Raw genomic sequence first — 27,451 nt, 5'->3', positions numbered from 1 at the left:
TAGGTTGGTAGCACGTGAGCCATTAGCCTGCCTGATCCACTCCGTCACTGTTACTGGCCTCTCCACCTGCATGGAGACCACCGTCTTCGAGTTTGCTCTGTTCTCTTTTTTCCATCTGCCCCTTCAGTCAACTCCTATATGCTGGCTACTCTCAAGTCTGTGAGCCCAGCCCAGAACCTTCTCCTTTATTCCAGTTATTTCTACTCAGCTGTCTCCTGGGCATCTTCCCATGGTCGCCCCCAGACACCTCGCATTCAAAATGTCCAAAACAGAATTCAACATCTTTCCTGCCAAATCTGTTCCTCAGAACGTGTACATATCTAGGTGAACTAGCGACAACCATTCACACGAAACAGAAACTTGAGAGTCACTGTAGACTCCTTCTTCTCCCTCACTCCCACATGTATCTGGAGCCAAGTCCAGTAAATACTACGCTTTAACGTCATATGCAAAAGTCCGCGTGTCAGAGAAGAATGAGCAGAGCGGAGTATGGCACCAGGCCCATGACTTCTGCTTTGGTTACGGCTTTCATCACTTATTGCCAGAACTATTATAAACTTCTATTCTATTTCCAATCCCTCTGTTCCTGCTTCCAATCTATTTTTCTGAACACACCAGGAGATTTGTTCTAAAAGGAGGAAATGAATGGGTTTAAAAAGAAAAAATTGGGGTCTCTGACCTCAAAATATAACAGGTAGACTTGTGACTGAGAAGGTCAATGAACCTCAACATCAAGGACAAAGGTTGGTTCTCAGCATAGGGGAAAGAGCATAGGATTGCATGCAGGAGATCTGGGTTCAAGTTCCAGGTAAATCCTTGCTAGTTGAATATTACTGGGGAAGTCATATAACCTATTTGTTCCTGCAAACTCAGCTCAGGTTCACTTCCTCCAGGAAGCCTTCCCTAACTGTGTGGTTTGGACAAATTCCTTTTTGACTCCCATAGCAATCTATACTTGCCTTTATCATGGTAATTTGTCACATTTACTGACGTATTCCTGTTTATTAGACTATTAGATTATAACTTCCTTATATTCTCATGGCTCAGAATAGTGCCTGGCTCTAATGTAGAATGATGGCATGTGCCTCAAACTTAGCACTATTATCTGTAAAATGGGATAATAACACCTACATTTCAGACTTCCTTTGAAATTTACATAAGATATGCATACAAAAAGTCTTCATAAACTATAACTCTAGGTAAAAGATACTTTTGGTTTATTCCTCACTCCTTTATAAGTCCAACACCTTACCATGGCATTCAAGGTCCTGAACCACCCATTTCCAGGCCATCTTTTCAATTTCCCTCTGGCTCCTACCCCCACCACTCTATATTACAGCCAGCTAAGTTGGTTATAACGTAACAACTTCTTTCATATCTCCTATCTTTTTAAAATATATTTATTTTATTTATTTATTTTTGGCTGTGCTGGGCCTTCGTTGCTGTGCGCGGGCTTTCTCTAGTTGTGGCGAGTGGGGGCTACTCTTCGTTGTGGTGTACGGGCTTCTCATTGCGGTGGCTTCTCTTGTTGTTGGGCACTGGCTCTAGGTGTGCAGGTTTCAGTAGTTGCAGCACGCAGGCTCAGTAGTTGTGGCTCATGGGCTTAGTTGCTCCACGGCATGTGGGATCTTCCCAGACCAGGGTTCGAACCCATGTCCCCTGCATTGGCAGGCGGACTCCCAACCACTGAACCACCAGGGAAGCCCCATATCTCCTATCATTTTGTATTACACTTACCTATCTACATGTCAGTATCAATAATGCAGGCTGTTATTATAATAATTATGATTGAAGCAGTAGGAACCAAAAACAAAGGTAACTTTCATTTACTAAGCATTTTCCTATTCTCTAAATCTCTTTCCTTCCATTCCAGTCAGTATTCCACTCAGCCACCACGGTTCTTTAAAACATGGGTTTGATTACATTTTCAATGCCTACTGGATAAAATCACCTGGTTGTACAGACAAGGTTCTTCATGATCTGAATTTCCTCTGGCACTTCATCTCCCTGTGCTGTTTCACTAATAGTCTGTGACAGCCACGGTAACTACAGTGCTTGTAGTTTTACCAAGATAATAGGCTCTCTCAGCTGTCAAGCCGTTACTTATGACGTGCCCTTTGCCTCTAATGGCTTCCTCTACTTTGCCTATCTAGAGAACTCCTGTCATCCTTTAAGATTCAATTCAGATGTAAACTGTTCTCTGAAACCGGCCCTCAAATACTCCTTGGTAGAATTAGATGCTCTCTCTTCTCCCATTATGCTATACACATCTTGTCGCAATCTTCTGGGATGGTGCCTGTCACCTCCACTAGCCTCGAAACTCACCCAGCATCGAACTCTGTCCTCTCTGAGTCCTTGCTGCTTTCGGGGGTGCCTGACACATCGTAGGTGCCCAGTGAAGGTCAGTCGAATATTTCAAGCACTACCCATCAGTGGTACCTGAGGCCCTCATCGGAGGCACTCCGTCACTGCCCATCACACACACTTTTCATCTCTAGTAATCTACTACTAGAGATTACATTCTTTGTCCTTTGAGATGAAAATCAGCTGTGGACGCTGTTTCCAGTCAGTTAAAATTACACTAGTAACACAAATTGTAAAATTTATTATTTGAATGAAGGATTAGGGCAGTGCCACAGCCCAACAGATCATGAAATGAAGACATTTGCCGTCAAGCCGCGGGATACCCTCAAGCGGGGCTTATTTTAACCCTCGAGAGCCCTCTCCTCCGAAGCCCTGGGAGCGGCAGACTTTGCCTCTGGGAAAGGCCGGCAGCGAGGGGTCGGAAGTGAGGAAGCGGAAGTGGGAACGGGCGTGGGCGCTCTGGCCCGGTTGGAGGAGGCGGGGCTTGTGTTGCGGAGGGAAAAGCCCGGAACCGGGCGGCTGGACGTTCTCCTCCGGTAGGAGCCCCTAGTGTGGGGGTGGGGAGGGACGGGGCCTGGAGGAGACTGGAGGGGTGCTATCCCGCTGCCCATCCCGTGCTGCTTCCCTGCTCCGGCCGGAGGCAGGCGGGAGGGCGACGAGGCCCGCAGGCCTGCGTGAGGGAAGGTCATTATTGTGTGACGCCATCACGTCACTCCCTTCTTCTAGAAGCTTCTCCAAGCCTCCCGCTCGCAGTAAATTCCCTGAGGGCAGTCGCTGGGCTGAGTCGTCTGTGTGACCCAGTGCCCTCCACAGGGCCTGCCTGGAGCACAGTGGTTATTCTGAAAAGATTGTTGAATGAATGAAGCGAATGCCAAGGAACGACCCTGGCTACAGGCAGTTGATTCTCCCTCTGCCCTTCACGTTAGAAGTTCTTTACAGGACATCTCATGTCTTCCCCTCAACAGTCTTCCCTAGGTGATTATTCCTTCTGCTGCAGACGGGGAAATTGAGGCTCAGAGAACTCCTTAAGCCCGAATTAGGAAATGGCAGAGCAGGACCTCAAATCCGTGCCTCTGGAATCCTAATTAAAGTAATGAGATGAGGTACTGAGTGCCTAGGTGTGAACACGTTGTGAGCATTCAGTAAAGAGTAGCCATTTACTCCAGAGGGTGGGGACTGTGTCTTGTGCACCTGTTTCTCCATTTCTTGGAAATGGAGTCTGTCACATGGTAAATTCTGGAAAATTAATAGTTGAGTGATTTAATGAACACACAGGAGGGACTCAAGTTAGTTTGACTCTTGCAATGTTCTTTCCATCAAAACAGCAACACCTTCTAATGCTGAGATAGTCTCTGTAATCCTTCTTCTATAATGATCTTGGCCAGATCTTATTTTCTCCTGAGTTGATCTCATGTCTACAGGCAGAACCTGTGTAAACACAAGAGCTGTGCTGTCCTCATAGCACTACCCTAAATGTGTCTTTCCAGAGATGCGTCTTGGTACTCAGCCTCTTAGATGCTGTTGTCATTGTTGTCCTAAATCTTTGGAAAACGTCAGTTTAGCTCCGCAATCTTTTATTCTCAATTCTGACATCCAGAAAGTTTGAAAACCAGTTTTTTTTCCCCTAACTTATCTGGCCACAAGATCTGAACTGAAACAGCCATTTGTCTTTACTTATTCCAAATATTTGCAAATTATTTTTGCAGTCATGTTAATGTGTTTGATTGTTCAGACCTTGCTTAATTTACCCCAGATCTCACTGTGCGTATCATGTAATATGTGGTTGTAGGCATGGCATTACCCTTCAAAAGTTACCCCCCCAAAATTGAGTTTGAATTCCATGACTCATTTGGCCTCAAAAGATTAGATAAGAGATTGTGGATCCATATTTTAATGTCACTTGACAACTTAAATGCTCTCCTGTTATGATGCAGGTAAAGTTGGGGGAGAAAACAGCCTTTGCCAAAGAATTGTGGAAGTGGGTAAATGTAATAAGAAAATTAAGAGATCTTTTTATACCTCATCATTTGTTTATTTTAGAATCATTTAAGGGAGAAAGCTCCTTAGCTAAATGATGTTTTTGAATGTAAGGAGCATGTTTTATATTTCTTATATCCTCCGCAAAGCCATATAAATGGTAGGTACTCAAGAAATACTTGCTGATTGATTTGAAAATGTTTGCTCAAAACTCTAGAGTTTTACTTGACAATTACAAGAGCTAGATTATATATTTTAAGTGTCATGTTTATAATTAAAAGCTGTAGAATCAATTCAGGTTTATCCCAAAGCAGTATCACTCTACCACTTGGTCATTCACTCAGTGACCTGTTTCTTGAGTGCCTGCTATGTGCTAGGTACCTGTTTACACAGTAGGATTACACTGGTAAATAAGACAGTCATGGTCCCTGCTCTCAAGGAATTTCCAGTTTGGTAGTGAAGAAAGCCAAGAGAAAATAACAGACATATAACTATGCATCCTGATAAGTATCATGAAGGAAGTAAACTGGGTGCTGAAAAGAGCATGATGGGTAGACCTAAGTAGTAAGTGTGGTGGGTGAAGGCCTGTCAGAGGGGGCAACCCAGGTTTATGATATGAAATATCTTACTTCTCTCCCTTTCTAAATATTACAGGGATTTGGGTAGCCAGACAACCAAAATTCAGGTGTGAAAATTTACCCTCTTGGGCACTACTTTTGTCTGAGATGTCACATCACTGTATTTATTGATATAATCTCAAAATTTTGAAGGACTGAGTAAACTGAGCATTTGCATATAGTCAGGTGTCTAAAACACATAGTAAAACAACATATAATTTACAACTAACACCAATTTATTGAACTCCTTGTTAGCTTGAAAAGATTTCACTAGTAGAATGGTGTCTTACATATTCTTTGTTCATGTCACAAAGTACTGTACGTTAGTAAATGATACTAATTCACTTATCCAGATATTTTTCCTTGTGGTTTTTTGAATGGTTAGGAATATGTTTAATTTTGGTATGATGTCCAGCACATCCATTTGAAACTACTCTATTGGATGGAAAGCTATTATGTAGATAGTTTTCTTGGGCAGAAAGTTCATTTATGAAAACATTTTTAAAAATTTTAAAATGAGGGTTAGAGAATAGAGGAAAACCTAAAAATTATTTTGTCCCTCCAAAATATACATAGGTATATGTATGGATATATTTTCTGGATAGGTAGTTATCCAGAAAAGAAAAAGAGGGTTTTAAAAACTGTTGTTTAATTCCAGCAAGTTATGATTCTAACAGGGTTTTGTTTTTGTTTTTTTTTTAATAGACTTGTGAAGAAACAGATCAATATTCGTTGCTCTAAGCCAGTGTCACCGTGTATCTCTGCATTGAGTGAGCTTGGTAGAGGGGGAGAAAAGGACAATAGAAAAAGAAAACCCTTGTGATTGAAAATTTTAATAGCTTATTGAAACACATTGTAAATCGAGTTTTCACTGCAGGATTGAGTCAGATAAAAATGTCTGTGCTTGAAGTGCAAACAAGAGAGAAAATCAGAAAATTGTAAAAACACATAAGTTCTCTTTTTCTTCCTAAGGTTGATGATAGTCTCTTTTGGAGAAATCTTAATTAAACAGATAGATTTTCTATCTTGTTTATTTGAGGATGGGTTGGACTTTTACCAAAAAAGATTACTTATCCCCTTCTCTTATTTTTTAAAAAAGAAGGGATAGTTTATTTAGGATGCTTCTGAAAATTTATGTCTTCCTTAAATACATACACAGAAATTAATCAAGCCTGAGCTAGGAATTGAGAAGGTCAAGGAAGAGAAACAAAACTAAAAATAACAGACAAATTTGTTATGGATTGTAACATTTTTCTTTTGTATGTGTGCAGCGTCTCTAGTAAAATCTGATTATGGATTGTTGAGGCTTCAATGGGTCTGGATGCTCATCAGGGCATCTTTTTCTAAAGCTGCGTAAAGAAAGTAATTTAACCTTTTCCTTAAAGTTACCAGCCTTACGAGGACTAAAATATTGGTTTAGGGTGCCATGAGTTAGCTGTGGAGTGCACTAAGGACAATTACTTGTCTTAATAGTTGATGACCCTCCCCTCTTTTAGATTAACAAGAAAACAGACCATATTTCGGTCTGATTCTAATGACTTGTAAGTTCTAAAAGGGATACAACCATAGGGTCAGTTGATGATTCTAAGACTCAGTTTTCACTTAATTACTCTCAGGACATAATATTTTTATACATAACAACAAATCTTAAGCAAGAGATGTCACAGTGCAAGTTCCATTTTCTTATAGTAACTTGTCCACTGTCCATGTAATGCTTTATAATAATTTTATTTCTGGCCAAAGAGGTTCAGTGATACTTTCAATGGAAACTTTTAGGTCTAGAAAGACCACCTATATTTCTTTAAATAACATAGGCCAGTCCCTTGTGAGAGATTTTCCCATATCAATCCTAGGAACGTGTATATCGTACCCTCAATTCTGGCTGATGTAAGTGAGGCACTGATTTGGAAACTAAAGCTAGCTTTTTCAGACTGAATTGATCTTCTGTAGACATTTAAAAAAATATTTAACTTACATATTGTTTGTGCCTTCCTTTGCAGGAAATTGATACCTTGTCAAGGTGGAGATTAATCATTTGTATTTGGGAGCAGCAGACCTGGGGACCAACTACCTCTCAAAGGTTTTATAAACCAATCACATAAACTCCTAGTCCATGGCTCTCAAGCCCCATCTCACCTTCAAATTTGTCTTACCTATGGCATTCAGGAGGCAACTAAAAAACTTTGTGAAAAATTACTCAGATGCGGAAATAAAAGTCAGGGAAGCAACTTCTAATGACCCTTGGGGTCCTTCTAGTTCTCTGATGTTAGATATCAGTGACCTGACTTTCAACACAGTTTCTCTCTCAGAGATTATGAGTATGTTATGGCAGAGACTCAAGGACCATGGGAAGAACTGGCGCCATGTGTATAAATCCCTTACCCTAATGGATTATCTCATCAAGAATGGATCAAAGAAAGTTATTCAGCATTGCAGAGAGGGGTTCTGTAACCTTCAAACACTAAAAGATTTTCAACACATAGATGAAGCTGGAAAAGATCAAGGTACCCGTTGAAGTTTATACATTGTGCCAGTAAAGATTAAGAGTTTGGGAGGGGATCATTTTAAAGCAGGAGCTGGGGGAAAGTTGTTCTTAAATGTACTAGCTACCTTTCCTCTAGGACAGTTATGGTTTTCAGTTTAATCCTTTGTGTTGACTCTTGAGTGCCTTAGAGAACAATATTTTGTTTTTCAAAAGGATGTGTGAAACTAACACACTTATGTATCTGATAAAATGCTGTCTTATAGATGATGACCATATAAGAGAGATCGTATGGTATTTGTCTTTCTGTCTGACTTATTTCACTTAGCATAATGCCCTCGAGGTCCATCCATGTTGTTGCACAAGGCAAGATTTCATTCTTTTGGACCTCGAGGGCATTATGCAAAGTGAAATAAGTCAGACAGAGAAAGGCAAATACTGTATGATTTCTCTTATATGTGGAGTTGAAAAAAAAGCTCATAGAGAGAACAGATTAGTGGTTGTCAGAGGTGGAGGTTTGGGCGGGGAGAAATGGGTGAACTGATTTGTTTTTGTCTAAATAAATTGAATTTAAAAATAAAGTGAAAAAGAATAAATACACCAAAAAAGTTAAAAAGTTGGACTTGAGGTCCTACTGAATTTAAGTATAGCAAAAATAGTAATGAATAATTTTCCATGAACAAACTTCATGATTGAAGTCAAGGAACTATGTCCTTGGAGTTAATATGTTATTTTGGGGAGCTAATCCAACCTTTACCCCCAGTACCATTTTGTAAAGATCAGTATATCATACTAAGATATATATCTCTTTTATAAGTTAAAAGCTTCGGAGTCTGTCATCAAATAGTGTTGTCATTCAACCTGGGGTTGAATCCTGACTCTGCTACTGCCTAGCTGTGTATCCTCAGGCAATTTACTAGATTACTTGAGGCCTCAGTTTAGCTCTCTGTAAATTGGGATAACAACAGTATCTGTCTCATAGGATGGTTGTGAGGAGTGCAAATATGTTTGCCTATTTTTCCCCAATAGATGTCAGCTCCATGAGGGCAGGGACTTTGTCTACCTTGCCCATTGCTGGGTCTTGGCAGGAGAGGAGCCATCGACATTGGTTGAGTGAGAGAATAAATGAAAGAAAGAGAGTGAATATACAAAATGGTCAAATTTTGTTTAAAAACTTATGTTTATGTATATAAGATAAGAGTTTAGCAAGTGGTACTGGTAGTATTAGAGATGATTTTTAATTTGTTTTATATAAACTTGTATATTTTAAAAAACATTTTATAATTAGACCAAATAAAACCAAGGTGGCAATGTGAAAAAGAAAGAACAGAATGAATAAAATAGGAGGCATGGTAATTTGATATAATAATGTCACTGTAATTATAATTAGACTGGAATTTAGTCATAAATGTAAGAAAGTGTTTCTAAAGACTATGGAATCTTCAAAAACTATGAAGGAAGTAGTTTTATGAATACGGAAATTTAGGTCATTAAGTAATTTTGTTGGGGGTGGAAGAGGAGAAGTAGGGAAAGGCTGTACAGGATACTGAACTGAGAAGATTCAGTAGTGCCTGATATTCTGCAATGGTAAAAGAATCAGCACTTCCTCCCCATCTAATGTAAAATTATAGTTTGTTAAAGTGAATAGTCTTATGAATTATGAGAAGAGGATAAAATTCAGTGCAATCTCTGTGTTAAGTATACATTTTTAAAATAGTCTTTTTTAGAGCAGTTTTAGGTTTACAGAAAAATTATGCAGAAAGTACAGAGTTCCTACATACCCTTCCCCACCCACACATGGTTTCTCCTATTAATATCTTGCATTAGTGTGGTACGTTTGTTACAATTAAACCAGTATTGATACATTATTATTAACTAAAGTCCTTAGTTTACACGAAGGGTTCACGCTTTGTGTTCTGCAGTTCTATGGGTCTTGAAAAATGCAGTGTGTGTGTCTGCCATTCCAGTATCATGCAGAGCAGTTTCACTGCCTTGAAAGTGCCCTGTGCCCCACCTATCCATCCTTTCTCCCCTGCCCTGAACCCTTGGCAACCACTGATCTTTTTATTGTTTTTATAGTTTTGCCTTTTCCAGACTGTTATATAGTTGGAATCATTCCGTACATAGTTTTTTCAGAACGGTTTCTTTCACTTAGCAATATGCATTTAAGATTCTTCCATAAGATTCTTTTACAGCTCGAGAGCTCATTTCTTCTTCTTCTTCTTTTTTTTTTTTTTTTGTGGTACGCGGGCCTCTCACTGTTGCGGCCTCTCCTGTCACGGAGCACAGGCTCTGGACGCGCAGGCTCAGCGGCCATTGCTCATGGGCCCAGCTGCTCCGCAGCATGTGGGATCCTCCCGGACCGGGCCACGAATCCGTGTCCCCTTCATCGGCAGGCGGACTCTCAACCACTGCGCCATCAGGGAAGCCCTCATTTCTTCTTTTTTTTCCTTCACTTAAAAAAAAAAAAAAGCTTTATTGAGATGTAATTCATATATCATACAGTTCACCCATTTAAAGTGCACAATCCTATGGGTTTTGGTGTATTATTTTTAAAATTATGATAAAATAAACATAACATAAAAATTGCCATTTTAAGCGTACAGTTCAGTCACATTCATTACATTCACACTGTGGCACAACCATTACCACTGTTTATTTCCAAAACTTTTTCATCACCCCAAACAGGAGCTCTGTAACCATCAAGCAGTAACTCCGCGGCTTGATCTAATCTACTTCCTGTCTCTGTAAATTTGTCTGTTCTGGGTACCGGATATAAGTGGCATCATGTAGTATTTGTCCTTTTGTGACTGACTTATTTAACTTACCATAAAGTCCTCTAGGTTCAGCCATGTTAGATGATGTATCAGAACTTCATTCTTTTTATAGCTGAATAACATTCCTTTGTATGTACTTACTACATTTTGTTTATCTATTCTGTTGATGGGTTCTTGGGTTGGTTTCACCTTTTAGCTATTGTGAATAATGCTGCAGTGAATGTTAGGGTACAAGTATCAGTTTGAGTCCCTGCTTTCAATTCCTTTGGGGGTATACTTAGGAGTGGAATGGCTGGGTCATATGTTAAGTCAATGTTTAGCTTTTTGAGGAACCACTAAACTGTTTTCCTTAGCAACTGTACCATTTTATGTTCCCACCAGCAGTGTAGGAGGATTGCTGTTTCTTCACATCCTTGCTAATCCTGTTATTGTCCATCTTTTTTTTTTTATTATAGCCATTTTACCAGATGTGAAGTAGTATCTTATTCTGGTTTTGATTTATGGTTCCCTACAGACTAATTATGTTGAACATCTTTTCATGAACTTGTTTGGCCATTTATATGTCTTCTTTGGAGAAATGTCTATTCAACTCCTTTGTCCATTTTTAACTGTTTTGTGTTTTTTTTTTTTAATTTTAAAGTTCTTTATATATTCTGGATACAAGACCCTTATCAGATAGGTGATTTGCAGATATCTTCTCCCATTCTATATAGGTTGTCTTTTTACTTTCTTGATTAAATTTTGAAGAAGTCCATTTTATCTGTTTTTCCTTTGTTTGCTTGTGCTTTAAGTGTCATATGTAAGAACTCATTGCCTAGTCTAAAGTCATAAGGATTTACACCTATGTTTTCTTCTAAGAGTTTTGTAGTTTTAGCTATTACATTTATCGTGGGTCCATTTTGAATTAATTTTTACATATGGTGTAAGGTAGAGGTCCAACCTCATTCTTTTGCATGCAGATATCCAGTTGTTCCACTACTATTTGTTGAAAAATCTGTTCTTTCCCCCATTGAATTATATTGGCACCTTTACAGAAATCAACCATAGATATATGGGCTGATTTCTGTACTCTTAATTCATTCCATTGATGTATATGTCTAGTCTTATGCCTGTGCCACACTATTTTTATTATTGTAGCTTTGTAGTAAGTTTTGAAATAAAGGAAAGTGACTTTATTTGCAACTTCAGCTTTGTTCTTTTTCAATATTGTTTTGGTTGTTCTGGGTGCCTTGCATTTCCATATCAAGTTTGGCATCAGCTTATCAATTTCTGCAAAAAAGGCAGCTAGAATTTTTCAAGATTGCATTGAATCTGTAGATCAATTTCAGGAATATTGCCATCTAAATAATATTATTTCCTCAAATCCGTGAACATAAGAAATCCTTCCTTTTATTTAAGTCATCTTTCATAAGTGTTTTGTAGTATTCATTGTACAAGTTTTATACTTCTTTTGTTGAATTTATTCCTAAGTTTTTTTTCTTTCTTTGGTACTACTATAAATGAAATTATTTTCTTAATTTCATTTTCATATTTTTCATTGCTGATGTATAGAAATTCAACTGGTCATCTGAATTTTATATATTGATCTTGTATTCTACTGCTTCGCTGTAATATTTTCTGTAATAATTATTAGCTGTAATAGTTTTTTTTGTTTGTTTGTTTAGATTCCTTTGGAGTTCCTACATACCAGATTATGTCATCTGCAAATAGAGATACTTTTACTTCTTCCTTTCCAATCTGGATGAATATTATTTCTTTTTCTTGCTTAGTTGTCCTGGCTAAAACCTCCTGTACAATGTTGAATAGAAGTGGTTAGAACAGACATCCTTGTCTTGTTCCTGATCTTAAGAGCATTCAGTCTTTCACCATTAAGTATGATGTCAGGGATGGGTTTTCATAGGTACCTTTTATCAGGTTGACAGAGTTCTCTCCTATTCCTAGTTTGCTGAGTGTCCTTATCACGATAGCGTGCTGACTTTTTGTCAGATGCCTTTTCTGCATCTGTTGATGTTATGTGTTTTTCCCCATTTATTCTATTACTTGGTGTATTACATTGATCTTCATAGGTGAACCAACCTTGCATTCTTAGCATAAATCCCACTTGGCCATGGTGTATATCCATCCTCTCTTTTTTTATGTGTTTTTTTAGGTCAGGTTTGAGGCTTAATGATGAAATTGGAGAATATCTTCTTGGGTTTTGAGCATGCTACGCTTCTTAATCCAGAAATTGTAAAGACATCAACTTCCGTTAGGGTTAAATTTATTATTAAAATTAAATATTAATTAAAATTTTCCATGCCCAAGAGTTAGGTTGTAAAAAGGCATAATTTTTTGGATAATAGTGAATGAAATATAATCATTTTTGTACTTTACAGAACAGCTATTTTATCACTGTACTGAGCAGAGCACTATGATAATTTCTTTTTAAGTAGAAAGAAAGGGTCAGCCCCTGCTTTAAAGAGTTTATGAGCTATTTTGAGCATAAAATAGATAAGCATGCAATTATAAATATACAGAAAAACCTATTTATTCATTTATACCTTTTATATGTACAGGTATGGTATATATGGGTATGTCTGAATACACTATCATAAAGGTCTTTCAGATTCCCTAATGGTTGAGCTTAGTATTAAAGAAGTACAACTATGCTGTGTTGGACTTTATAAATACTCTTGATGATTTGTTAGCATCAAGAGAGAGAGGAAAAAAAAAAGCAAGTTAGAACTGAATTGTCAACAGAAGCGTAGTACAGTTGACCTTTGAGTAATGTCGGGATTAGGGGTACTGACACCGCCCCCTCCCCCACAACGCACAGTGGAAAATCTTCATATAACTTTACAGTCCACAGTTCCACATCCTCGGATTCACCCAGGCACAGATTGTGTAGTACTGTAGTACATATTTATTGAAAAAAATCCACATACAAGCGAACCCTTGCAGTTAAAACCCATGTTGTTCAATGGTCAACTGTATATTCATTTGTTGATTATGGAAGGTTGATTGATAACATTGGTGCACACTATTAATTTAATAAATATTAATTAACGAAAAATGATTCCATTGGGGAAAATATTACTCATTTTATTTTTATCTTTTATACACTTCTCTTTTTATGTTTGTTCCCTAATGAGTGTAACATATTAGAATAGTAGCTCTTGACATAATTTAATTTATACATAAATAAATGTATATATATATTTGGGGGTGGATGCATGCACAAAAATTTGTTACTGATGGTGTGTTCAGTTGAAATAGTTCAAAACCACTGGTTCTCAGGACTTCCCTAGTGGCGCAGTGGTTAAGAATCCGCCTGCCAATGCAGGGGACACGGGTTCAATCCCTGGTTTGGGGAGATCCCACATGTCGTGGAGCAGCGAATCCTGTGTGCCACAACTACTGAGCCTGTGCTCTAGAGCCCATGAGACACAACTACTGAGCCCGCGCACCTAGAGCCTGTGGCATAGCACAAAGAAGAGTAGCCCCCACTCACCGCAACTAGAGAAAGCCCACGCACAGCAACGAAGACCCCAAGCAGCCAAAAAATAAATTAATTAAATTAAATTTTTTAAAATTGTATAAAAAAACCCCATTGGTTCTCGTGATAGAGTCAAGACTCTTAGTGTGTTCCCAATCTACCTTTCTACTCTTATTTCCTTAGTCTTCAATCTAGGACATTGCATCACCAAGCATTCTTAATATATTATTTGCTTATACATTGCTGTGCTTGTATTTAAGATGTTTCTTCTTCCCTGTAATATTCTTTCCTTGCTATCTGCTTTCTGAACTCCTATTTAGTCTTCAAATCCTAGCTCAGAGGCCTTTTCCTTTGTACCCCCAACTCTCGTCTTTTCTTCGCTGGGCAGAATTAATTGCTGCAACACTTTATTCATAATATAAGAGTGGTATTTTTTACAGTGTATCTTATCTACTATATATATCTCTCCTTAGCTAAATTCTGAGGGTGTATACCATATGTTAATCATCTTTTTACCATCAGGCCTTGGCACATAATAGATAATCAATAAATTTTTACTAATGGAAATCATAAAAATAATAAGAGACTTGAAGAAAGGAATGTGATCATTGAAAAACTAATCAGTAAGAATGATTTTGTTCAGTCCAAGAAGAAAAAAAGCAGAGAGTGAAGTCTGTAATGGGAAATTAATTGAAGAGAAATTGTAGTGATCCAAGTAATCAACAGCTGGATCCTACCCTAGAAACAGGTTATCAAGAAGAGATACAGAAAAGATAAAAGTAGAAAATATTATAGAAGAAAGTCTTTTTTTTCTCCATTGGTCTTTACACTTGCTGTTCCCTTTGCCTGGAGTCCCCAGATACCTGCAGTGCTTTCTGCATCCTCCGGATCTCTGCTCAAAAAGTCATCTTGTTAATGCGGCCTTCTAGATGTACCTTATTTATAAAAAAGCAGCCCCACCCATTCTTTGTACTGATATGCCCTAGCCACCTTCTCTGTTTTCTTTCTCTTCATAGTATTTCTTATCTGACGTAGGGTATGATTTATCTTATTATTTGTTTATTGTCTGTCTCCTCCTACCAGAAAGTAAGTTTCATGAGTGCAGGAACATTTTATGTCTGCTTCGTCCATGCTCCATCTCCAACATTATAACAGTGCCTATCATATAGAACATGATCAATAATTAATAATAGTGATACTACAGGGGAAAAAATTCAGAAAACAAGTCACAGTAGTTGGGAAACAGGAGAAATTTATTTTCAAATAGTACATTAGTTAACATTTTCAAATAATGTTTTCAATATGTTTTTCTTCAACTTCCAGACAGCTTTTCAGGTGAAGTAAATTTAAAGCAATGAATAATCTCAAAAACTTTACAATAAATACATGATTTCCCCTATGTTTTCAGACTTTTGGGACACTGTATTATACTTATTGTAGTTCTTTTTAAGGTTAACAGTTGGACACATTACTTTATATTTCGCGATATTTCACCTGAAATACTGGAGGTATATTGTGAGGTAAAGTTCTTTCTTTCCTGTATGGTAATCTAGTTGTTTGAGCATTTTTAGATTTTAATAATAGAGCATTTCCATGTATGGTATCTCATTTGATCCTTACAACATCTTATGAGGAACGTAGGATATGTCTTATCTTTCTTACAGAGATGATGAGTTAACACTCAGATTAAGTTTTTTAGGTAAGGTTGCACAGCTAATTAATGGCTGAACATGATTAAAACATATATATCCTAATACTGTTTAGTTCTATTCTATTATTATGCTACACAGCCTCTCTTAATTTTTAAGGAGTTCTTAAAAATATCCTAATAGTTTCATTGAACTACCAGAATGAACTTAATTAAAATTGTCTGAAAAATACCTGGTTGAATGTTTCATACTACTAAACAATTTATTTAAACAAATTATAGTATTCTTTTTATAAAACCAATTCAGATTCTCAGAAATGCATATTTATAACTTTATGTACTGTTTTATTCTCAATTAGGTAAGTCATGAAATTGTGGTTAATTTCACTTAAATGGGCCATTTTACATTTATATAAAGTAAATATATTTTATACACATATATTTAAACTAAAGGTAGATTTTTAAAAGGTACATTTTAAAAAACAAATTTTCAGTGTTGTTAAAAAGTTACATTAAGCTATTTTACTAGAAGTAGCATGCCTTGATGACATTACTGCCATTTTAGTTTTCTGCTGTCATTATCAGTCATCTAATTTAGGAAATTAGACAGTTCACATTTATGTTGATGGCTGATTTTGTATAGGCTGCTTCTCTGTGTGTCTTCCAAAACTTGAGGATGAACCCTTACCATTCACCTACCCATTTGCTCACTGAAGTCGTAATGTCTTGGGGTAAGAACAAAGCCTTTTAAGCCGTAGTTAAGAAATTAAAATGTGAAAGGTAAATTTTCTGGAATATGTAATACATTTCTTTATATTTACACTAGCTTATAAATGATTAAAATCAACGTTTTTTGAGAGGGAGTTTGTTTTTTGAGTTCAGGTACTCGTAGACGGAGAGAAAAACTCAGGTATTTAGGCTTAGAGAAAAAGGGAGCCTGGGCAAATAGGAGAAAAAAGGAATGATAGGGATTTTCTTTTCAAGGCGACTGAAATAAACTGAATAGAGACAAGATACCTGGAAAGAGAAAGTTCAAGAAAAAGAAAACATTTCAAAGTAAAAATATTATTTTAGATCTTGGTTAGCTGTGTTAAGGCTCTAAAAGTCAAAAAACTAAAATTTGGAGGTATTACTTCTCTTACAGGAGGGACTGGATGTGGAGAGTGGGAAGCAACAGTTCCTAGGCAGTGTGATGTAGTGACTGAACACTGTGGAAAAAACTCTAGCTTCAAAGGGCACAGACTTAATTTTTTTCTACAGCTGTCAGACAGCAGTAGTCAGAATTCTCTAACCATTGAACTCACCTGCTAGATGTTGGTGGCTTGACTAATTAATGCAATGTAGGTGTGCTGATCTATCGAGAGGCTGGTTACTTAACACAATGCTGCTGAGTTCATTTATAGCTTACGTGAGCAAATGTGATTTCCTATGACAAACATTTTTGTAGTCTTGATGAACAAATGAATTTCCTTTAACAACCATATTATAGACTTTTGGGTCATGATAAGCCTGTTCTGTTATTGTTAAAAGTTATATTACTGTGAGTTTAAACAAAACCTTTATACCTAGTTGAATATTTTGGATCGTCTTTTGCTCCTTTTCAACAAATAGAGTCATACTGATAATCATAGTAGCAAGAAGCAAATCATGAATTTATATAAAGTTAACTGTTCCCGTCCAGCCAGTCTTCCCACAGTGCTCTTTGTTTATTGTACTCATATGGACAGCAGACAGTAAACACAAAAGGGCCAGTAACCAGGTTAGGACTTCAGTGCTGTGTCAGCAGAATCATTCTCTTCTCAGATTCTCATCAAATAAAATAGCTTGCATTTGTATACTAAAGTCAGTCAAATTAAAGTCTATATTTTGTTATTTTTATAGAGCCAATCTATATTTTCTAGTTTATCAACTTTATGACTTTGGGAAAGTTTCTTACCCACCCTAAACTTTCTTTTCTCATCTGTAAAATGTACTTCATAAACTCTGAGGGTGGTTGTGAGGATTAGAGATAATGTCTGAAAGTCAGGCACATAGTAAGTCATAAGTCAATGTTAGGTAAAAATATTAGCCATTGACATATTTTTACTTTCATTGTTTCCTGCAGTGTATATTCTTGTTCAAGTAAAGCTTCATGCAAAATGCACCAGAAGTGCTTTCCCACTGCCTGTGGAGTTCACCCATCCGTAGTGCTTTGTCCACATGTCCGTGGTAGCATGCATGGCTCTGCTGTAATGACTTATTTTACCTCAGTCCCTTCACTGGACTGTGGGCGTGTGGAGGGCTGAGATTACTTTAGTTGTATCTCTGTTTCTTCACCTAGTTTGTGGAGGTGTCGAATAAATGTTTGCTGACTGAGTGGCCAGTGGGCTCTTGTAGGCCCAAAGAAGGGATTGGTAGCTTTGAGTTTCTCTTTATCTTACATGTTCTTCTGTTTTTCTACAGTGTTTCTAGGTATTGTTTTATTTTTATTTTTATTTATCCTGCTTGGTGTTTGGAGATCATTTTTGACGTGAGGATTCTATGGCTTTTCTGTAAAATTCCCAGCTCTTTCTGAATATTGCTTTTTTGTGTGTGTGTGATTACTGTATTCTTCTTTTGAAACTTCTGAGTGACTATTGGGGTCTTGCAATCTGTCCCTTATGACTTTTAGTTAATCTTTTTAATCTTGTTGCCTCTCTGTGCTGTATTTTGGAAGAGTTCCTTAGTACTATTCTTTGATTACCAATTCTCTCTTCAACTGTTAGATTTTGGAGTTTGCCTTGGGTATTGAGGGTTTTTTCTTTTTAATCCCAGTGACTATAACTTTCATTTCTAGGATTTTAAGTTGGCTCTTTTCATATCTATCTGTTCTTGTTTCATTTCTGCCTATTTTTGTTTTGTTTCATAATTTCATATTCCTTGTTGTGAATGTGATTCCTGTGTTAATCTTTATTTAGTATTTATTTAAGTTCTGTCTTAATACTTATTTAAAATCTTTGTTGTTAGATTTTTAAATCTTACAATAATATAGAATATTGATTTATAGAAGATCCTATAGAATCCTATAGAACATTGATTTCTTTTGGAATGAATATATGTTTTTTTGTTTTTTTAAAAAATTTATTTATTTATGACTGTGTTGGGTCTTCGTTTCTTTGCGAGGGCTTTCTCTAGGTGTGGCAAGCGGAGGCCACTCTTCATCGTGATGCGCGGGCCTCTCACTATCACGGCCTCTCTTGTTGCGGAGCACAGGCTCCAGATGCGCAGGCTCAGTAATTGTGGCTCACGGGCCCAGTCACTCCGCGGCATGTGGGATCCTCCCAGACCAGGGCACGAACCTGTATCCCCTGCGTTGGCAGGCAGACTCTCAACCACTGCGCCACCAGGGAAGCCCGAATATATGTTTTAATTGCTGCATTTCCTGGCCATCTTAAGATTTTTTAAAATCTATTTTGGAATTTCAGTTTTCAGGCTTATTTTGGGTGAGAGGTTCTTCCCCAGCTAACCATGTTCACTTTTCCATTTATGCTGATTTTTCAGTTTCCACCTCCAGTACAGCGTTATAAAGGTAGCTCAGGGGTCATGCCCTGTGATGATATGAGGGTGCCACAGATTCAGTTGCTGAGCCAGGGGGTGGCTTAGTTGAGTTCCAGGCCTTAGGGCTGCATTGTGTCCTTCTATTCCCACAGCTACAAATATGTTACAGCCCAGGAACCAATTAGTGGCTGTTTATTTTTTTTCCTTTTCCTTTTTCTTTTCTTTCCAGCCTTCTCTCACAAGCATGGATACCCCCTAACATCAAAGAGTGAGACCACCTCTGGTTCCCTAACACCTGAGGGGCTGAACTCCTGGCCTCCAGATCAAGAGCCCAGCAGCCCTGTGGCTTGAGCCCTGTTCAGTGCTTTTTCATTTCTCTGATATTTCTGGTTCTTGGAGGTTTTTATCTTGTTTTTCAGAACTGGTGATGTCTATTATTGCTGTGCATTTGGAACAGAGCAGAAGGGTACTTTGAAGCATGAACTGACTGTGCCAACTTGACTGAAGGTTTTTTATGAAAATAACTTGATCAGCTATACCGTTTGGGATACTTCTCCTCTTCCTCCGCACTCCACCCCATCCCCACCCCTGAAGGCACTGTGGAGGGTAGATCGGAAAGGAGACTGCAGATGAATAAATGATTTAGAACATCACAGGCCTGAACTAAGAGAAATGGAAAGGAAAGCATGGAATTAGAAGATGGTTAGTAGGTGCAATCAACAGACATGGATTACTGAGTCTGGGGAAGTGAATGTTCATACTTCTGGCTTAGAACGGAAGTAAAACTCACTGAGAAAGGAATATAGGAAGAAGAGTAGATCTTGGCAGGTCAGTGGGTCAGGAACGGAGAGAGGAGTATTATGATGTTTTATAACAAGAAGCCCAATATGTGTTTTTTGGTTTTAAGTCTGGTATGTGTCTTTCTTGCTGATGCATCTCAGTGCCCAATATCTTTGAATTTACCATATTTCCAAACCTTGTTACATGACATTCGGTTGTGAATTTATATAGACTCCTCCCCTGCATTTAGGAAATTTGTCCTCAGCATATTATTTAACAAACGTTTCTTAAGTATCTCTTAAGTGAACAAGTACACTTCTGGCATTCGTGGATGTTATAGTCTAAAGGAGAAAAAAACATTTATCACATAGGCAGTTAAAAACTGTGGAAGCACTCTGAAAGACAAGTGTAGGTGCTGTGAGAGTGTGTGAAAGCAGAGCCTGGCCATCGAGGCCCTGATGTACATGTAGGGCGAGGCGGAAGAGGGGTTGTTATCTCTCAGTAGAAGGCTTTCCTGAAGAAGTGGAATCTGGGCTGTTCCCTCTGCCTGTATGTCTGCACAGCTGGCTTTTTCTTGCTGTTTAAGACTCAGCTGATATGTTACTTCCTCAGTAAGACTCTCCTTGACTGCACCCTGAATTGATGTTAGCATGTCCCTCTGCTTTATTTCCTTTAGAGCATTAATTTTTATCTGAAATTATCTTCATTAGGGACCTTGTCTCTTTTTTCCTCACCTGTGCCCCCACTACTTAGAACATTTCCTGAAACTTAAGTGTTCAGGAAATGATTAAATGACTGTAAAAGTTAACATCCTTGGAACTGGTCTGTTGCATAGTTGATCTAGTGATTTGTATGTCCTTGTCCTTTCGGTTTGGGAGGATTGCTCAAATTGGCTTTTTCCTCATTCATTTTTCTATCTTGTTGACCCTCCCTCACTCCATTGTGTCTTTCTAATGGGGGTTGCCAATGGTAGCATTCCACCCTCTGGCCACGGTGATGAGTATATGACTTTCAAGCTGGGCCACTCAGTGTCATTCTCCTGGATGTTTCAGATTTGAATAAATGAAGAGGGGGACTTCTCAGGTGGCAGCGTGTGAAATGAGAATCTGGAGCTGTCTGTGGTAAATATCTACATTCAGATTGAAGAAGTCGACCTGCGAAAGGAGAAAATAAAGGCATTACCCAGGGAGAAACAGAGGTGGGAGGCGGAGGGTCCTGGTAGTTTTCCAGTCTCGGCTTCATTTGTATTTGAGGCCCAGTTGCAGCCCCTGGTTTTCCCACGGCCCGTTCAAATTGAGTTTCTGTCACTTATAACCAAAACATTCACAATTAAACAGTATATAGCTTTATTTTTATTTTAACCTTTACCTCAACCAACAAGCTTTTCATCTTGATGTGTTTTACATAGTGTCTTTGGATATTGATCTCTTAACATAGTTTAATTTCTTATTTCAGAGAATCTGTTTTCTCCCTCCCGCCCTCTCCTCTCTTTGTCTGTCTCCCTCTCCTTGCCTCCTTTTCTCCCTCTCCCCCTTCCCAGTTCCCTTCCCTAGCCCCCTTTTTTTCAAACACAAAGCAGTTGTTGCCTAAGTTTATTCTATTTTCGGTACTATTCTATTTTAGTACTATGTATTCATTCTTTTTTGAAACGTATTGGTAAGAAGTAAGTAGATGCCATCTTATTGCTATTGTTATTTCATATCTCATCTCTGTTATTTATCTCAAGCAGGTTTATTGGGCTCTTAGATTTTTTTCACTTTCAACTTTGACGCTTTAAAACATCCAGGTTCCCGCTCTCCAGCATCTCGAGGGTGGTGGGAGGCAGCTAGGGCAGCGGGCAGCTTTGAATGGGAAGTTCACTTCTGGGTGATCTCTCCTCTGTTTTCTGTAAACTCCCGTGGCCCCACCGTGCTGATGCTGCAGGGAGGAGCCCTCCATCATTGACTGGCATTCTGCTTGACATACCTGCTCATCCCTTGAACTACTGCAGCTGTCCTCAAGTTCCACCAATCCATGCAGACTCCAAGTAGAGTATTCCACATCTGTCCCATAATTTCTAGTTGTAACCTTTTCTAATTAGGAGTGTTGTAAGAAATTATTTCAGGCCAAGCAACTTTCTCAGGCAGCTAAGTTATAAATTGTCAATTAGTATTTTTCATCTATCTGGCTCCACTTGTATTATGTCAAGGAGAAAACTGAGACTTTTTTGGTCATTTGCTCCTTTATTGATTCATTCACTCAGTAAATGTTTATTGAGCATTTACTATGTGCCAATCACTCTTCTAGACACTAAAGAGTCTCTGCCTTCATGGAGCTTGTATTCTAGGCGAGAAAAGAATAAACACGTAAACAGATAACTATATAGAACAGTATTAGGTAGTGATCAGTGCCAGGTTGAAGAGTAAAACAGGGTAAGGGAATAGAGAGTGATGGGGGTGAGGCTGTTTTAGAGAGGATGGACAGAAGGAAAGCTTCTCTGAGGAGGTGACATGTGAGTAGAGACCTGAATGAATCAGGGGTCTAGTCATGCCAAGAGTCCCTGGCAGAAGCAACGGCCAGCACACAGCTCTAAGGAGGTAAAGAGTGTGGTGAGACTGCAGAATAAGGTGGCCAAGGTGGCTGGAGTAGAGGGAGTGAGGGGGAAAGTGGAAGGAGATGAGTCATGAAGCGCAGAATGGGAAGGCAAGTCCCCCCACCAAATCAAGCTATGTTAATTATCCGGGAGAAGGTAGTATCTGGTGTGTTGTCCCCAAAGACTGATAGTCACAGCAGGCTTCTATCATGCAGCAGAGTGGTAACCCAAAACACGTGGGATTTTTTGGTTATTGACTGCAAGCCAATCATAGGAAATTAAGAGTGCTGAGTATGATGTGGTTTAAAGCAGTTATCAGAGAAGTTTGGAAGGAAAAAATGGCTAAGAAGTGAGATTAGATAAAATAATCTTGGAAAAGATGGCAACTTGAGCAAAGGTTTTTGACATTGTCCATATCAATCTTAATGAAATGACTGGCACTTAGAGAACATTGGTGGCCCCTGCCGTCTACATATACCCTGAATTTGACTATTTCTCACTACTTCCACTACTGGTAAATTATAGCTGGAAATATTAACCCTTTAATTCATCACACTTGGAGCCCAAAATGAGCATAGTAGTGAATCTTTAGGGACTTTCAGTTTACTTCTGGAAGACATGAGATGTTAATATGAGTTGGTCCCAAGATGTGGAGAGGTATTTCCTTTATCATTTCTCATGGGAGATGGTTGAGAATAGTACTAGTAATACTATATATTTGAATGAGTATAATTTTATATCTGTGAATTAACCTGAAGAGGTATACAGTTTTCAGATAGGAAACTCAGGCTTAGACAGACCACCTAACTGGCTCAGAGTCACTCCGATGGTTAAGGACGACAGCAGCATTATTAGAATTCTGGTCTTAGACTGTCCTCTGGCACTCTATTAATGGCATCATGTTATTTTGATAGGATGTTATGTCAGAGACAAGCCAATTGCCCTCCCTTGTCCTACCCTAATTGTATCCCTAAGTTATACACAATGTTGATTGTGTATATACACAATGTTGTGGGTACACCTGCCCATCCATCATCCATCCATCCACCCATCTTTATATTTCTCTATCTGCTTCTCTCTTCTATCTATAACGGTTTATTTTCCCCTATGCTTTACAAATTTGGATCATGCTATGCATATTACTTTAAATCTTTAGCCATATGTCATGGTCATACATACATACAGTATGTCATACATACATGACATACTGACCTAGAAGGTCAGTACATCTAGATCTGATTCATTCCTCTGTATGCCTGTATTGTTTGATTTATTGAAGAGTATATATTGCTTTCAAAAGGAAAATCCAATACCATATTTAAGGTGAAAAATGTAATGTCAGTGTGTGATATGATTTCATCATATGATTATTTACTTCTTAGAGCATGAGAAAAGGAGTACAGTTATTGACAATTTAATGAAACTTAAATTTCCCTCTACATTTGCTAGAGAATATTTTGCTTTGCTTACATTTTCATTTTTTCCTAATTTTCTTTAGAATAAAACTTAATTGTAGCCTTAATTAATATTTTCTTTTCTAACCCAATTAATGTATTTTTCAGGTTATTATATCCGGGAAAAGTCTAAGCAAGTTATAACGTTGCTGACGAATGAACAGTTGCTGCATAGAGAGAGGAGAGTAGCATGTCGGACTAGACAGCGTACCTCCTACTCTGTGACATTTCCTAAAAGATTACCTGGTACGGGTAACTCACCAACAGCATGTGCTTCTGCTCCCGCACCAGAAATCCCTGCTTCAGAGAAGAAGTGTAAGCTTCTTAAGGCGGCAAGGCTACATAATAAAAGTGCGTATAATGGGCATTGGCCTAGAGTGCAATAGGTATCATTTAAGAACAGCTAAAACATATAAAACATTAGGTTTTAGTACTGAAGCATTAATACTGTATTAGTACTACTATTACTGTATTAGACATTATACTGCAGAGAACAATGATGAAAGATACTATTCAGTAGAAAATTTTATGACTATTTTCTGAATGTGTTTATCTGGGATTCAAATAAAATGTTTTTGAGCTTTAAAGGTATGAAACTAGTGACTACCCTATTTGGCATCGTGATTCAGTTTTAAGATGTTAATCATAACTGGAGAGTGAAGAACTGTTTTCTGAGACTAGGGGTCTGGTTGTATGTGCATTTGCACTATTTGATCCTCCAAATGAAGAAATTGACATTTTAAAAAATGTGCCTCAAAATTCTGAAAGTGCTCTAAAACTCTTTGAGGACAATACCCTGTGTTATATAACCCTTTCCTTTGCCTAAAACTTTAAATCTGGACTACTGAACCTGAAAAAGAAGGCACTTATTTATAATGTTATAATAGAAATCAGCAGGAAAATGCAGTTATCTTTTCTACTGAATTTGCTAAAACATAAAGGAAAGTCATTTTGCTCTAACTTCTCTAGTACAAACCCTGTTATTAAATTGTGTGTAAAGAATGGACAGTTTGAGGAAGCAAAAACATTAATGAAATGTGACTTACGTAGCTGTCCCTTGAAAGGAACTACACTTTGTGCCGTAAGTGAGGGGCATAGTAGGAGTAAAGTAGAGTTAAAAGCATTTTCAAAGGCCTGCCTCCCAGCTTTATCATGTAATTCTATTAAGCAACATCTTGAAAGAGAGATATTCCAAGTGTCAGTTAAATATTGAAATTTTAAAATGTTAATAGTAATACCAACACAAACCCATCCTGCTAAAAATCATTAAAGTACTACTGTAAGTCAGAAGTTCTCAAATGTTCACTCAATTTGTACTTGTGTGGACTGGGGCAGTTGAAAGATAGTAAAAGAGGTGGGCATTGTAATTACAATAGTAAATACCAACCAAATGCTTCTGAAAGTCACGGAACCTCTTTCTTTAGGGTACCCAGTACTTTGAAATAAATCTCGAAAGAGACACATTCTGAAATTTTCTCATAGAAGCCTTAAATTCAAACTGATACTAGAAAAAAGTAACAGAGTAAAATAACCAATTATGACTCATCTAGAGTTTCTTCACCTCTTTTGCTACTTCTCTGTTACCTTTCTTGTTCTTCCTTCCTCCATTTCTTTTCCTATTCTTTTCTTTCATTATAAACATATTTATTAAATTTATAATTTGAAATTTGGATATCTAGCAGAAATTTGGAGCTATAGCAGTGAGTAAAACAAAGTCCCTTTCATCAAGGAGCAAATATTCTAGTGACAGAGATGGATATTAAACACACGTAAACAAAATAGATATAAAATATTATGTCAGGTAGTGTCCAGTCCTATAAAGAGAAGAAAAGCAGTGACAGGACAGAGAGTGACAGGGATGCTTTATTTTAGGTCAGGTAGGGAGGGAAGGCCTTTTGGAGGAGGCAGATATTTAAACAGAGACTTGTATGAAGTGAGGGAACAATCCAGGTATATCTGGGGTGTTCCGGCAGAGGGAACAGCAGGTGCAGACGCTCTGAAACGGGAGCAGGCTTGGCTCACTTCACTGTAAGCTTAGGAAATGAGTCCCTAAATTGCTACAGAACTAGCTCAACTCTGAGCCATTATTATGATCCATATAAGAAAATCTAGCTTATTGCTTTATAGTCACTGCTTTTAAAAAACCCAAAATGGTATTTCCCCACTTGGTAACAGCTTCTTATTCACTAGGCTGAGCTCTGAATATCTTTTGACTATTTAAAAAAAAATCAATCTACTTGCAAATGAAGAAGTTTTGCTGCAATTAATTTTTTTTCATACCACAAACATGTACTGAGTACCTACTTACTATATGCCAGACACTGTTCTAGGCCTGGTAAGCAAACTGGGTGTATTTCTGCTCTCATAGAGGTTATATCTAGTGATGGGCTTTCAGTCTGTTTCAAAAACGGTGTTCGAAAAGAGTTTTGGTGAGTGAGAGCATCGTTGAAGTGCATCTGCAGTAAGATTTAAAGTGAGTAGTGGATGTTTGGATATAAAACTGTAGTAAGTTTGTTAAAAATCTGTTACATTATTTTAAATTTTCATTTATCCATTACTGTGTATAATACACATACATAGTAGACATATAAATGTGCGTGTTTGTGTTCAAAAAAGAGAAATTAGAGTAAGTAAGCTTGGCAGTACTAACCATATCCACGTAGGCATTTGAATCGGAAACTGTATTTTAAAAGAAGAAAGAAAACTGACGGTTTGGTTGAGTGGGGGGAAAATAAGAAAATTTACTAGGTGGGCATTATTAATGGGTTAGAAGAAGTAGCAAATGAAAATTTGAAGGTGGGTAGATCAGTTAAAGTTAGGTGCACCCACAAGTGACAGTATTAGGCCACAAAATTGGTAGTGGTGTAAACATAATAGGAATTTCGCTCTTCTAAAATAATCCAGAACTAGGTATTCTAGGATTGATGTGGCTCTCCATGATGTTAGGGCTCTTTCTGTCTTGTTGCTCCACCAAACTCAGCATGTAGCTTACACTTTAGGTGGAAGGTGGCTGCTTGACTCCAGCCATCACATCTGCCTTCTAGCCAGTAGGAAGGAGGAGGGGTTGAAAATATGAATGCCCTTTCCCATTAATGGAAGTTGCCCGTGACATTTTGGCTTACATGCTACTGTTTAGCACTTAGTTACATGGACGCTCCCAGCTTTGAGAGAGGCTGAGAAATGTAGTCTTTATACGAACCAACATGTGCCCAGATGAAAGAAAATCTATTGTTAAGGAAGAAGGAGAGAATAAATATAGGAGACAACAAATAGTCCCTACCATAGTAGGAAAGAATACAAGAAATGAATTAATCGTGGTAACGTATGGTTGTCAGATTAAAAGGCATAGAGAATATAAATTTTAATATGTAGAAAAATGTGGGCAGATAGTTGAGAGTACTCAGCACAGTTTATAAAGGACATAATGAACAGTATTTGGAAATTTCAATTTGATATGACTTGCAACTAGGATCCATTGTAGGCCTTGGAGAACAGAAGGGATGTTTAGCTTAGTCACAGAACTTAGCTTTCTTATTACTGAAAACAGCTGTTGGTGGGAGATAATTCTTACTGCTTTGTGTAGACATGAAGGAGATACAAATTTGAGGGAAGCTTTATAAGAGACAGTTATTTCAATCCAGGTATCCAGGACCTGATCTAGGGTTATGGAAATGAGGGACAGGTAATGTTTAAAGACAGAATTTAGAAAGGAAATGGGTGGGTAGATGATGTATTGGAGAAGAAAGGGAGAAATTGAAAATGACTCTAACATTTAAGTTAGAGAAAATG

At 37.9% G+C, this 27,451-nt stretch overlaps 1 protein-coding gene across 1 annotated transcript in view; it reads left to right on the top strand.

The window, feature by feature from the left end:
- Positions 1-7,113: 7,113 nt before the first annotated feature.
- ENTHD1 (ENTH domain containing 1) overlaps positions 7,114-27,451 on the top strand; it is a gene marked incomplete at both ends in the record, with an annotated part of 100,015 nt that continues 79,677 nt past the window's right edge. Inside the window, 2 exons of the mRNA XM_082850467.1 lie at positions 7,114-7,462; positions 23,771-23,914. Of these exons, the coding sequence (XP_082706593.1) occupies positions 7,114-7,462; positions 23,771-23,914 (493 nt within the window). The remainder of the gene's footprint in view (positions 7,463-23,770; positions 23,915-27,451) is intronic.

Source organism: Leucopleurus acutus (assembly GCF_964270905.1).
Source record: "Leucopleurus acutus genome assembly, chromosome: 11".
Taxonomy (NCBI): Eukaryota; Metazoa; Chordata; class Mammalia; order Artiodactyla; family Delphinidae; genus Leucopleurus; species Leucopleurus acutus.
Note: the sequence above shows the minus strand (reverse complement) of the source record. Positions and strands in the feature narration are given on the sequence as shown.